At 40.1% G+C, this 12,631-nt stretch overlaps 2 protein-coding genes across 4 annotated transcripts in view; one reads left to right on the top strand and one right to left on the bottom strand.

Moving 5' to 3' along the window:
* Window positions 1-12,631, bottom strand: part of hmgcs1 (3-hydroxy-3-methylglutaryl-CoA synthase 1 (soluble)) — a 39,303-nt gene that overhangs the window by 17,304 nt on the left and 9,368 nt on the right. Inside the window, exon 3 of the mRNA XM_062031490.1 lies at window positions 7,977-8,102. Within this exon, the coding sequence (XP_061887474.1) occupies window positions 7,977-8,102 (126 nt within the window). The remainder of the gene's footprint in view (window positions 1-7,976; window positions 8,103-12,631) is intronic.
* LOC133638660 (E3 SUMO-protein ligase ZBED1-like) lies at window positions 8,599-11,812 on the top strand. Of its 3 annotated transcripts, none has more exons than XM_062031488.1 (4): window positions 8,599-9,856; window positions 10,117-10,251; window positions 10,427-10,732; window positions 10,818-11,812. In XM_062031488.1, the coding sequence occupies exons 1-4, from the start codon at window positions 8,744-8,746 to the stop codon at window positions 10,938-10,940; spliced, it is 1,677 nt and encodes a 558-aa protein (XP_061887472.1). In that variant the 5' UTR covers window positions 8,599-8,743; the 3' UTR covers window positions 10,941-11,812. The 3 variants fall into 3 exon arrangements, with proteins under 3 accessions (XP_061887472.1, XP_061887471.1, XP_061887473.1); XM_062031489.1 differs by having other exon boundaries at window positions 8,671-8,816; window positions 8,901-9,856; window positions 10,427-11,808; XM_062031487.1 differs by having other exon boundaries at window positions 8,601-9,856; window positions 10,427-11,810.

Here is a 12,631-nt window from a genome sequence, read left to right as displayed (position 1 = left end):
CTTTACCACAAAGAAACATATTATATTAGACAAGGGGTGTCCAAAGTGCCTGAAGCTGTTTTTTTATTGGCCCTCAACAAAATCTAAAATAATATAAATTCATTAAAGGCTATTTTTTGTCCTTTCAGTAAATTTTGGGCCATCATTTTTGTTGTCGCTCCATTATACAGGATTTATCCAAAGAAAGTTTTATTCACGTTAAATTTTAAAATGTCCATTTCTTTCACCAGTGTACGATACACTTGCAGTTATTCCACAATGCATAAAGCCAAACAGGACACAAAAGTCCTTTTTTCAAAGGGCATAAACATATTTTGGATACATATTCTTTTACTTACTTTACTCAAACCTCTTGAGCTCTAACAAAAATACCAAATCAAAAATGTGATGTTATTATTTTAACCCTTTGAAGGGCTTTTTGATCACATGATGTCACAGCTTTCAATTAATATAAATTTGCACAACATGAGTTATTTTACTAATTAAAACCTGGGACATTATCTGATCAAAAGGCCTTCAAAAAAGGTTAGAATTTAAATAAAAACATTACATGTTTATTCAGGACGGAAATTTTTAAAATGTGAGCAAAGAAAGTAAAAAAAAATACGAATACAAAAGTTTTTGCGGCCTTCAAAAACATAAGGACTTTTATGTCCTGTTTGGCTTTGAAGATACGGCTGGACGATCATGACAAAAAAAAAAATCACGATTATTTTGAGTGATAGTGTAATCACGATTAAACATTAATTTGAAAACATGAGTCTTTATTGTAGCACCAAAACTCAACTTTCAATAAAGTAAAACAAAAACCTGGATATAAATTAATAGCGAATAAACCACAACAAGTAAAATAATAGCAACAGCAATAACAATTAATTTAAATAACAATAAAAAAAACTATACAATTAAGTATTTCCAGTTAGTTTTAAATTCAGGTTTTTTACCTTTTACTCTTATTTTACCACCATAGTGTGTGCTTTTTGTGTCAAATAAAATGTAATAAAATGTTAGCCTGTTAGTTAAATGCAAAAGTCTACACTTATTGGTACAATACATCTTTTGACAATTTTGACCAGTATTTTAGGTCTAAGCATAATAATTGTATAAATGTATCAAAAAGTGCTTCAAGTACATCATGCTTGTTGTGTAAGGTACTTTTTTGAAACCTTTATTTTGTTAGCGCAGTTAGACCGTGTGGCGCACAGTGCTATTACGGTATTATGAAGGGGAGAAGTGTGCTGTGCTGTTGTTCTGAGCTTGAAGAGTAAAGAGGCAACTTGAAGCAGTCAATAAAATAGGGAGCCTCTCAAGTTGCAACCGCTGTTTGTAGATTAATGTTATATCGATGATGTTGTTACAACAAAAGCAGATAATGTGTTGTAAGTAGGGTTGTCCCAATACCAATATTTTGGTACCGGCACCAAAAGCAGATGATGTGTTGTAAGTAGGGTTGTCCCAATACCAATATTTTGGTACCGGCACCAAAAGCAGATGATGTGTTGTAAGTAGGGTTGTCCCAATACCAATATTTTGGTACCGGCACCAAAATTTGTTTCGATACATTTCTAAATAAAGGGCACCACAAAAAATGGCATTATTGGCTTTATTTTAACCAAGACTCTTACGGTAAATTAAACATATGTTTCTTATTGCAATTGAAGAACAATTTTGGCCTTAAATGCAATAGTGAACATACTAGACAACTTTTTTTAGTAGTAAGTAAGCAAGCAAACAAACTAATTTCTCTGCTAACTGTAAATGTTCTGTTTTTTGCATTGCGCATTATTATGGTACACTCTTTTAGTGTATTTACGGTAATTCCCAGCATGCATTGCTCTATGCGCGGGCTCCGGTGTTTAGTCGGTTATGTGAACGGCAGTGGCCGGTTTGTTATGGTGTTCCCTCAGTAAAGTATACGTATAAAAAGAAGAAGGTTGTCGTCATTGAGTTATCAATGGTAGCAGAGGATGTCTAACAACGCTAACTACAGAGTCCCTCCTGCGTTTGAAGAAAAGAAGTCATATGAGAGCTGGAAAAATTATGTTGAAATGTGGATACGTGTTACCGATCTGGATAAGGAGAAACAAGCATTAGCTGTTGCTCTCTCACTGAGGGGGAGAGCTAGAGATACAGCTTTGGAAATACCTGCGGATGATTTGAACAAAGATGACGGGATGAAGACCCTTGTAAAGGCATTGGATAATGTATTCTTAAAAGAAGAAAAGGACAGAGCTTATGATGCATACACGGACTTTGACAAGATTCGGAGAGAAAACGAAGTTTCCATGGTGGATTACATCGTTCAGTTCGAGCAGAGGTACAACAAAATGCGCAAATTTGACATGGTTCTTCCCGACGCTGTTTTGGCATTCAAGTTGTTGGATACAGCCAGTCTCGATGTTAAAGATAAACAGCTTGCGCTTACAGCTTGTTCAACACTTACATTTGCAAGCATGAAGTCAGCTTTAAAAATGATTTTTGGAGACAATGTGCAGCCGCCCACATGCAGCGGGGGAATTCACATGCGCGAAGATGTTGCTTTTTATGTGGATCAAAGGAAAAGAGACGGAAGGAAATTTCGTTCCCAACCCGACCAAAAGAGGGCGCCATTGACTGGCTCAAACCCACTGGATAGGTTTGGCAGAAGATCTAAGTGCGCTATCTGCCAGAGTACATTTCACTGGGCTAAGGACTGCCCAAATAAGGCTGAACATGTAAAAATGACAGAGGAAAATGCAGAGACAGAGACAATTGAAGAGTGCAATGTTACATTGTTTTCTAAAGAGTCAGTTTCTGATGCTGAAATATTCATGGTAGACGCCTTAGGTTCAGCTGTAATTGACACTGCATGCACCAGAACAGTCTGTGGTGAAAAATGGCTGGAGAATTACATTCATACACTGAAGGAGAGTGACAAGAAAAAAATTGAAAATACACAGAGTAGAAGAGCTTTTAAGTTTGGTGATGGACAAGTTGTTCATTCCATAAAAAAAAGTAAAAGTCCCAGCAAAAATAGGACAAACCAGGTGCCACATAGAGACTGAGGTGGTCTCAGTGAACATTCCTTTACTACTAAGTAAAACGTCACTTAAGAGGGCAAAAGCAGTGCTTGACATTGATTATGATAAAGCCACAATGTTTCAGAAACCAGTGCCTCTTGAGATTACATCCTCAGGACACTACTGTGTAAACATAGTGGACAGAGATTGCACAGCCACCCATGAGAATGAACCCCAAACTGATGAAGTTCCGGCCATAAGAGATGGCATGAGTAAAGATGAAAAACTCAAAGTATTGGTGAAACTTCACAAGCAGTTTGGACATGCCTCAGTTGATAAACTCAAAAAATTACTAATTAGTGCTGGAAGTAATGATGATGAGAGTGTTACTATTCTGAATGACATCGTAAGTAGCTGTGAAACATGTCTCAAGTACAACAAGCCCAAACCAAAGCCATCAGTTGGTCTACCAATGGCTTCAACATACAATGAAACTGTGGCATTAGATCTACACGAGCTAGAACCAAATGTGTGGTACCTCCACATGATTGATCACTTCACCAGGTTCAGTGCTGGTAGCATTGTTACAACAAAAAAATCCAGTGAAATTGTGAGGCACTTTATTCATTCCTGGGTGAGTGTTCATGGAGCCCCATCTAAGATTTTTTGTGACAATGGAGGTGAATTCAATAACGAGGAAATGAGGGACATGGCTGAGAACTTTAATATTGAAGTGAAAACCACTGCTGCCTACAGTCCATGGAGTAATGGATTGATGGAAAGACATAACCAGACCCTTACAGAGATCCTGTTAAAAGTGAAGAAAAGCAGTGTTTGTGACTGGAAAACAGCCTTAGATTGGGCCTTGATGGCAAAGAATACAATGCACAATGTGCATGGATTTAGTCCATACCAGCTGGTGTTTGGACAAAACCCGAACCTACCTTCTGTGCTGGTTGATAAACCACCTGCCCTGGAGGGCACTACCATGAGTAAATGGGTAGGACAGCACATTTCAGCATTACATGAAGCAAGGACAGCGTTTACTGAGGCAGAGTGCTCTGAGAGAATCAGGAGAGCTCTGCGCACACAGCTTCGCAGCACAGATGAATACTACGAAACTGGAGATAAAGTGTACTACAAAAGAATGGACTGCAATGAATGGAAAGGCCCTGGGGTGGTAATATTTGTTAGAGATGGAGGCTCCTATGTCGTGGTGCATCGCTGTAGACTGCGCAAGGCCACAGATCACTACACTGACACGTCTCGTGACAGCCAAGAAAGCCAGACAGAACTTAATGCAGCAAAATGTGGTATTGAACATGTTGAAGATCTACCCAATACTGTATCTAGTGATGGAGACAGTGTGCCTTAGACAGAGAATGCGGCAGGGAGCTCTAATAATGACAGAGACAGCAATGAGCAAGATAATGATCCATCTGACAGACAACCTTCTATTATAAGAACAGACCGTAGTATGAATCTAAAAGCAGGACAATTCATTAAGTATGTGGAAAGAGACACTGGAATTTCACACACAGCAAAAGTGCTAGGTCGAGCGGGAAAGGCAACTGGAAAACACAAGAACTGGTACAATCTGGAGTACATTGAGCCAGTTAACCTCACTGGCACAACAAGGTCATCTGACCTTTCACAGGTTGACACACTGCAGATTCAGTCATTGGACAGGGTGGAACAGCCATCTGATCACGAGGATGTACTTGTTACAAAGGATGTGTCATTTGAATCAGCTAAACTTACTGAAATCAGTAACTGGGAGAAACACGGTGTGTTTGATGAAGTAAAAACATGGGACAAAAATGCATTTCCACAAGATGGGTGTGTACACTCAAAGACACACCAGACGGCATAGTTCCAAAAGCAAGGCTAGTGGCGAGAGGATTTGAAGAGCTAAACACAAAAGATCTCCCAAAAGACTCGCCAACATGTGCCTCAGAGTCTCTTAGACTACTCATGTCTGTGATATGTCAAAACCGATGGACACCCCACTCTATGGACATTAAGTCAGCATTCCTTCAAGGAAATGAGTTATCCCGAGACATCTATGTTCGTCCACCACCTGAAGCCAAGAGTGAGGGAACTCTATGGAAGCTAAACAAATGTGTTTATGGACTAAATGATGCATCACTGTACTGGTACAATAGGGTTAAAGAAACAATGTTGCAAACTGGAGGAAAGATGTCACAAATTGACCCTGCTATATTTTATTGGTTGGATAAAGATTGTAATGTGTCTGGGTTGCTTGCTTGTCATGTTGATGATTTCATCCGGGGTGGTTCACAGATTTTCACAACAACTATAATCCCTCACCTGCAATCTGCCTTTCAAGTGGGCAGAGAAGAACATGACAGCTTTCGCTATGTAGGCATGGAGTATGTCACTGCAAATGGAGTAACATGTATGCATCAAGACAATTACATACAGAATCTCCAGCCAATTCACATAGACATCTCCAGAGCCATGAGACGGGATGCTCTTTTGACTGAAAGTGAAATTGATGACCTGAGATCAAAAATAGGTCAACTTCTGTGGGTTGCCAGACAAAGTAGACCGGATATTATGTTTGATACATGTGTCCTTGCAGCTAACATAAAACATGCTACTGTGCAGACTTTACATGACACAAACAAGGTGGTGAGAAAATTGAAATCAGAACATGTGACACTGAAGTTTCAGAACCTGGGAAAAGACAGTTCTCTAAAGCTAGTAGTGTTCTGCGACGCCTCGCTGGGAAACCTTACAGATGGAGGCACTCAAGGGGGACATCTCATTCTGCTGATTGGTGAGGAAGGAAGATTCTCCCCTGTGTATTGGCAGTCAAAAAAGATCAGAAGAGTCGTACGGAGCACTCTTGCTGGAGAAACTCTTGCCCTTGCCGATGCTGTTGACAGTACCATTTCTTTATCTGACCTTCATGCAGAACTTACCACAGGGAATGTATCACAACATGTCTTACCAATAGTGTGTGTCACTGATAACCACTCCCTTGCAGACGCCATCAAGTCTACTAAGTCAGTGACAGAGAAAAGGCTCCGCCTTGAAATAAGTGGCATCAAAGAACTTCTTCAGTGTAAAATAATTCAACAGATTCTCTGGGCACCTACTGTAGAGCAGCTAGCTGACTGTTTGACAAAACGAGGTGCATCCGCACTTCAGCTCCTAAAGGCACTCAGTGTTGGAGAGTGGAAACTGGAATAGAGACTATTCTTTTGTGGACAGTTTTTTTTTGTATAAGTTTTTTTGTTGATCACCATGTTCTTACATTTTCATACTTATGGACATTAATAATAGACTGATTTTTTGTGTTAAAAAAAACTAAAAAGAAAAAGTGGGAGATTGTAAATGTTCTGTTTTTGCATTGCGCATTATTATGGTACACACTTTTAGTGTATTTACGGTAATTCCCAGCATGCATTGCTCTATGCGCTGGCTCCGGTGTTTAGTCTGTTATGTGAACGGCAGTGGCCGGTTTGTTATGGTGTTCCCTCAGTAAAGTATACGTATAAAAAGAAGAAGGTTGTCGTCATTGAGTTATCACTAACGTGTGTAATGAAGCATGTTTAGCTATTCCTCGTCCTGCAGAGATGATACTTGTAAGAAACGTATTTTATTCGTCACCATGGAGGCGAGGATTAGTGATTTAGAAGTAGCTAAAACACTGCCGACTCCAGATGGATGTTAGCTGCTAGCCATGTCTTTAAGCACCTCTTCCTGAGGGCACTTCAGTGTTATATAGTCACCTTTATCGTCAGTTTTTAGACCAAAATGCATCCATTCTCCCTTTTCTGTCTACACACCTTGTCTGCTTGTAAGTACTCCGTGATTGTGCACTGCCTAACACGCTCCTCTGCTCATAAAACCAGCAATGTCATGCCAGTTAAGACAAAATAAATTTAAAAATTGGGAACCGGTATTTTTCAAACAGAGTATAGTACCGTTTTTGATTAATTAGTGCAGCGATACTATACTAGTACCGGTATACCGTGCAACCGTGGTTGTGGGTGTATTGATTGTTCTTGCTAGTTTTAGCTTTGTAGTTTAGTTGCTGTTTGAAATGGCCGTATCAACATGGAGTTCAGGACGGCCAGCGATCTGAGATTGTGCCACGAACATTCCACTAATACAAAGAAGGTCTCGGAGCTGCTGAATGTGGGTCTTAAACAAAGACTGGTGGGAGAGAGTTGTTTTAAATGAATTTTTGAATGGAGAATGGAAAGAAAAGGTTTGAATAACTCAAAAGTTCATTCAAAAAGCTCTGTGGATTGATGGAAGGAGTTTTTGGTCCGAAGGAAAAGACTGTTACTGCCTTAATACCGCGTCAAATGATAGTGCAAAACAATAGCAACTATCTTGACAATTGTGTGGAAAACAGAGTCACTGCTAATCAGTTTGGAGTGCACAAATGCAGCATGAAAAGGTTTGTGTAAGCTTTCTTATTTGCCATGTAAGATACCTGCTTCATTCTCTTCCATGATATCACACATATTTGTTCTGGAGTCCGAATAAAGCCAACATTCTCTATTTCCTTAGCTACCTTCTTAATAAAATCTGTCCCCCCCCACCCCATCGGTGCACTTCAAAATGTTTCATTCTTTTTATTTGTGAAGTAAATATAGTCTCCTCTTCATTCCAGTTGTTGCCTATATTTTTGATTCAATGGGTGCATGCTCACTCCCTCGAGATCTGGTTTTCAAATCGCATAATCTAGGTGTTTAAGTCCAACTTTTCAAAAGCCAATCGTGATCAGATTGGGTGTTTCAGGGTGTTTTTTCTTGTGGAGTACTTATTTTAAGCCAAATTATTTGAGAAATCCAACTAAATTAGTGCATTGAAACGTAGTCACTGACAGTGACAGCCTATCACTACTTTTCAGAGTCGACCAATTGAGTGGGGGTCTTATCATATACAGGATGATAGTAATCATGGTATGTATTACTCATTAATAAACTTTCTGACCTCGCTCAAAGGCTAAAGGAGCATTAGGCCCAACCAGCATCGCCACGGCACCAGCGCCCCCTGTAGGTCTGGCACTTCCTGAGGCGTAGACTGCAATGTCCCCTGCAACAACCAAGGCATAGCGGCCTGCAGGAAGAAAAAGAGATAATCATTAAAAATCAATCTGTCTAAAGACCAAACAAATACTGTAACTAATAATGCACAATTCAGTTCAGTTTGTAGTTTACTTTGAACATGCATACAATACAATACACATATTTCCAGTTATTTCATTACAGCGTGTCTGAAAAGGAGTGGAAAGAAGCAGAGTTTATTTAATCCTACCCCTTTTCATATCATAGCAGTTTTATCCAATGTCATCTTGGAGATTAATGAGATTATCTCATTTAAAAAAAAAAAAAAAGGTTCAATATGTTTAGCATAATTATTATTTTTGCTTTGTGAACACTTGTAGTTTGAACAGTTTCTTAAACTGAATCATATTAGTGTTTCGTTTAGGGATGTTAACAATTAATCGATTTTCGATTAATTGCCGTTAAGAAATTACCCGATTAAAATTAACGATTTCAATTAATTGACAATTCCGTTCTGTCACGGTCGGTGCGGTGGTTTTCTGTGTGAAGGTAATGCTGAGTTTATACCTCGCTAGTCCACACGAGGGAGTTGTTGCTTATTGTACTTTTTCCAAGCAGCAACACCATCACGTGACCAGCCCTACATGTCCGCTGTACACATGAGAGTCCACATGCGAGAGAAGAAAAACAAACATGAAGCGACGCAAGAGAAGTGCTGTGTGGGAACATTTCACCCTAAAAGAGGACGATGCAACGTGCAAAATATGTAAGGCTGTTTTGAAGTACAACAATTCAACCAGTTCGTTAAATTACCACCTAAAAAGTTTACATGCCGCTGTGCTTGGAGGAGAGAGTGGAGGCGGAGCACGGCCAGGCCAGCCCTCCGTCGCCGAAGCGTTTTCCAAAAGAAAAGCGGTGTGTGATGACGCACGGGCAGAGGGCATCACCCAGAGGATTTGCAACATGGTTGAAAAGGATATGCTGCCTATAAGCATTGTGGATGGCAAGGGGTTTCGTGAGTTGATGAACTATTGTGAGCCAGACTACCAAATCCCTTCTCGAGAAACAATAACAACCCGCATAGAGGCTCGCTACAAAAGAAAGAAAGCCGAGCTGAAAGCACGACTGGCCAACACGCATGTAGCAATAACCACTGACTGTTGGACGTCAAATACAACAGAGAGCTATATCACCGTCACTTGCCACTACATGGAGGACTGGCTGATGAGGTCGGCAGTCCTAGCCACAGAGAGTATGCCGATGAGCCATACGGCTGATAATTTAGCAGAACGGCTGAATGAAATTGTGCATGCATGGGGGCTGACCGGGCGAGTGATAGCCTGTGTTCACGACAACGCGAGTAACATCGTCTTAGCAAACAGCCAACCTCGAGTCGACTGGGCCTCTGTTCCATGCTACACCCATACCCTACAACTGGCCATCAACGATGGTTTCGCTGGGACCCTGCACCAAGTCATCGCAGCTGCAGGAAGATTGGTCAAACACTTTAAGCACAGCACTAAAGCCACCAAAGCGCTGGAAACCAAGCAAGGCCAAATGGGCTTGGAACGCCACCAGCTCATTCAATCCTGCAAAACGAGGTGGAATTCAGTCTGTGACATGTTTGCGAGACTGGTGGAGCAGCGGTGGGCGGTGTGCGCCGTACTATCAGACCGCACGTTCACCAAGCTGTCTGATGCTCGGACACTTGAGATCAGAGACGACCACTGGAAAATCATGGAGGAAATGGGCCCTGTTCTAGTCGCTCTGAAGACAGCAACTACCGTGATGTCTACAGAGACTGAGGTAGAGTATTACTTTACCCCCCCCCCCCCTTGCACGATTTTGTCATTTGAATTTGAATGCTACTTTATGCATATCACTGTTCTCTGTGTAATATATTTCCAATGTCATATATTATGAGTAAAAAAAAAGAGGGGGAAAGAAAACGTAAGCTTTCTTTTAGTTGACCTTGTACCTATTTACCTAACCTGTGAATCTGTACTGTTATGAAACTTTTCTATACAAAGGAACTAAACTCAACTAATATATATTTTTTTCTTCAGGTGTCCATATCCAACACGTATCCCATCAGCTTCGGTTTAATCGACGTGCACCTCAAGAAGAGAGTCGAGGGAGACTCAGGCAAAGTGGCAGAATTCAAATCTAAAGTGGCTGCTTCACTGAGCAGACGGATGAAGGTAACAGCTAATGTCTATTATTAATATTATTATTGCAGCATCTAATAAATAACCTATACAAAACATACATAGCATTGTACAAAATATGCATTGCCCATGTAAGGTTAGGTGGCACTGCTTGCTTATTATATTAATAATTGAAGTTATATTATTTATTTGTTTTTATTTGACACAGATTGCATCTGATGACTTCCTAACATCAACCCCAATGATAGCAACGATGGTGGACCCTCGGCACAAGCACCTGTCATTTCTCAGCCCAGCCAGGAGGATTTCAGCAAATGCCAAACTGCTTGAACTGGCTCAAGCAGAAGATGTGAGCTCCACATCCACAACAGCAGATGGAGCAAGCTCTGCCTCTGCCAGTACCACTGGAGAGGAGGAGGAGGGGGCTCAGCCAGACGTGCCTGTCCAGGAAGCTGCACCACAGAGACACACATCTGCTATGGTTCAACTCCTGGGTGCCTACTACACCAACCAGGTCACTAATGATGTGGAGAGAGAGCTGGACAGTTTTCTGAAGGATGCTGTGCCAAACCTTGATTCTGATCCCAATCATCCCACAGATTGGTGGGGAAAAAATGAAGCAAGGTATCCGAGGTTGGCAAAAGTGGCAAAACGATACATGTGTATCCCTGCTACATCAGTGCCTTCTGAACGCGTGTTCTCAGCATGTGGCCTTACTGTAACCAAGCTGCGCTCACGGCTCACACCTGAGCATGTAGACATGCTCATATACTTGAATAAAAATGAATAAGCAATTGTACCCATGGGCCATGTTACATGTATGAGGCAGAGAGCCTTCTCTAAAATGTGACTTTTCCCTTTGTTAAAATTTCAATTGTCCACCTGCCTGATGATCTAAATATTAAGTTGATTGTTGTAGCCAGGGTTGGCTAAACTTGGCTTGCTTAATATTTTACTATCACGATCACCATTGTCTTTCAGGAATGTTTACTTGAAGTTGTTGTCAGCCTGTTTCAAGCTGACTGATTATTACATTAATGTTTACACTAATAGTTTGTGAGAGACAAACTAAGATGGGCATAGTGCATGCACTTTATTTTATTTTATGCAGTGACATGTTTTTCATTCAGTTCTTCTGTCAGCCTCACTTGAGCCCAAATGTTAAGTTGAATCAATGACTGTTCTTCTGCAGCAGGCTTAGGTTTACTTATTTTGCTGTTACTTACAATTTCAGGGATGTCTGCCTTATATTTTTTCAAGTTGACTGTCATATAGGCACTTTTCCCAGTTCAAGAGGGATTCAATTAATGTTGCAGCTTGCAGGCTGCTAGCCTTCTAATAGTTTGTGAGACAGACTAAGATGTGCATTGTGCATGTTGTGCACTTGATGTTACTTTATTTTTCTTGTCTTTACAGTAGTGAGTGAGTGACATGTTTTTTCACTTCAGTTCTTGTCAGCCTCACCTGAGTCCAAAGGTGAAGTTCTGCAGCAGACTGCAACAGCCAACAGGCTTACTTATTTGCTGCCTGCTGTTACAATTTTCAGGGATGTCTTCCTTGTATTTTTTCAAGTTGACAGATAGGCATTAGGCACCTTTCCCAGTTCAAGAGGGATTATATAAAATAAAGCTAGCTATTATGGCTGCTGCCACTACCAAGTCTTGCATGTGTGACAAGACTAAAGTGCACTTTATATTATATTCCTCATGTTACAAAGATGACTTACTTTTGTATCAAATAAACATTTGATTAGGGAATACAATGTCCTTTGTATTTTATACCAGCAAAATTTTGATTTTGATTTTGTACCTTATTGAGGGGAAATCTCAGATGGGGGGAAAACGCCGCTTTATCAACTAATCGATGATCGATCGATAAGGTTATCAACTATCAATTAATGAAATAATCGATAATTTGCATCCCTAGTTTCGTTTGATTTACATGCTTAATCGATTCCATAATTTAATTCCACATACGGATATGCTAAAGGTCTTAAGTACTGTACGAGCATACAAATGTTTTAAATTAAATTTTCCTCTGAGGTTATATTTCTCCTCTTTTGTTGAGAAGAATTGTTGTACATTCTTGGGTAGCACGTTATAGTTTGCTTTGTACATAATTTTAGCTGTTTGCAAATGCACCAAGTCATTGAATTTAAATATTTTTAGTCAATAAATTAAGGGTTTGTGAGGTCTCTATGTCCAACATTATTTATTGTTCTAATTGATCTTTTCTGTAACACCGTTAGAGAATGAAGCGCATGTTTGTAGTCCTTTACCCATATTTATATACAATAACTCAGATATGGTAATACTAGCCAGCGTAGAGAATATGGAGTGATTTTTGGTCCAGAACATATTTTGCTTTATTCATTATTGACATTTCTTGCGTCTTATGTTGTATATTTTTTTTA

Source organism: Entelurus aequoreus, linkage group LG21, assembly GCF_033978785.1.
Source record: "Entelurus aequoreus isolate RoL-2023_Sb linkage group LG21, RoL_Eaeq_v1.1, whole genome shotgun sequence".
NCBI classification, from domain to species: Eukaryota; Metazoa; Chordata; class Actinopteri; order Syngnathiformes; family Syngnathidae; genus Entelurus; species Entelurus aequoreus.
The sequence above is the reverse complement of the archived record's forward strand: the minus strand, read 5'-3'. Positions and strand labels throughout refer to the sequence as shown.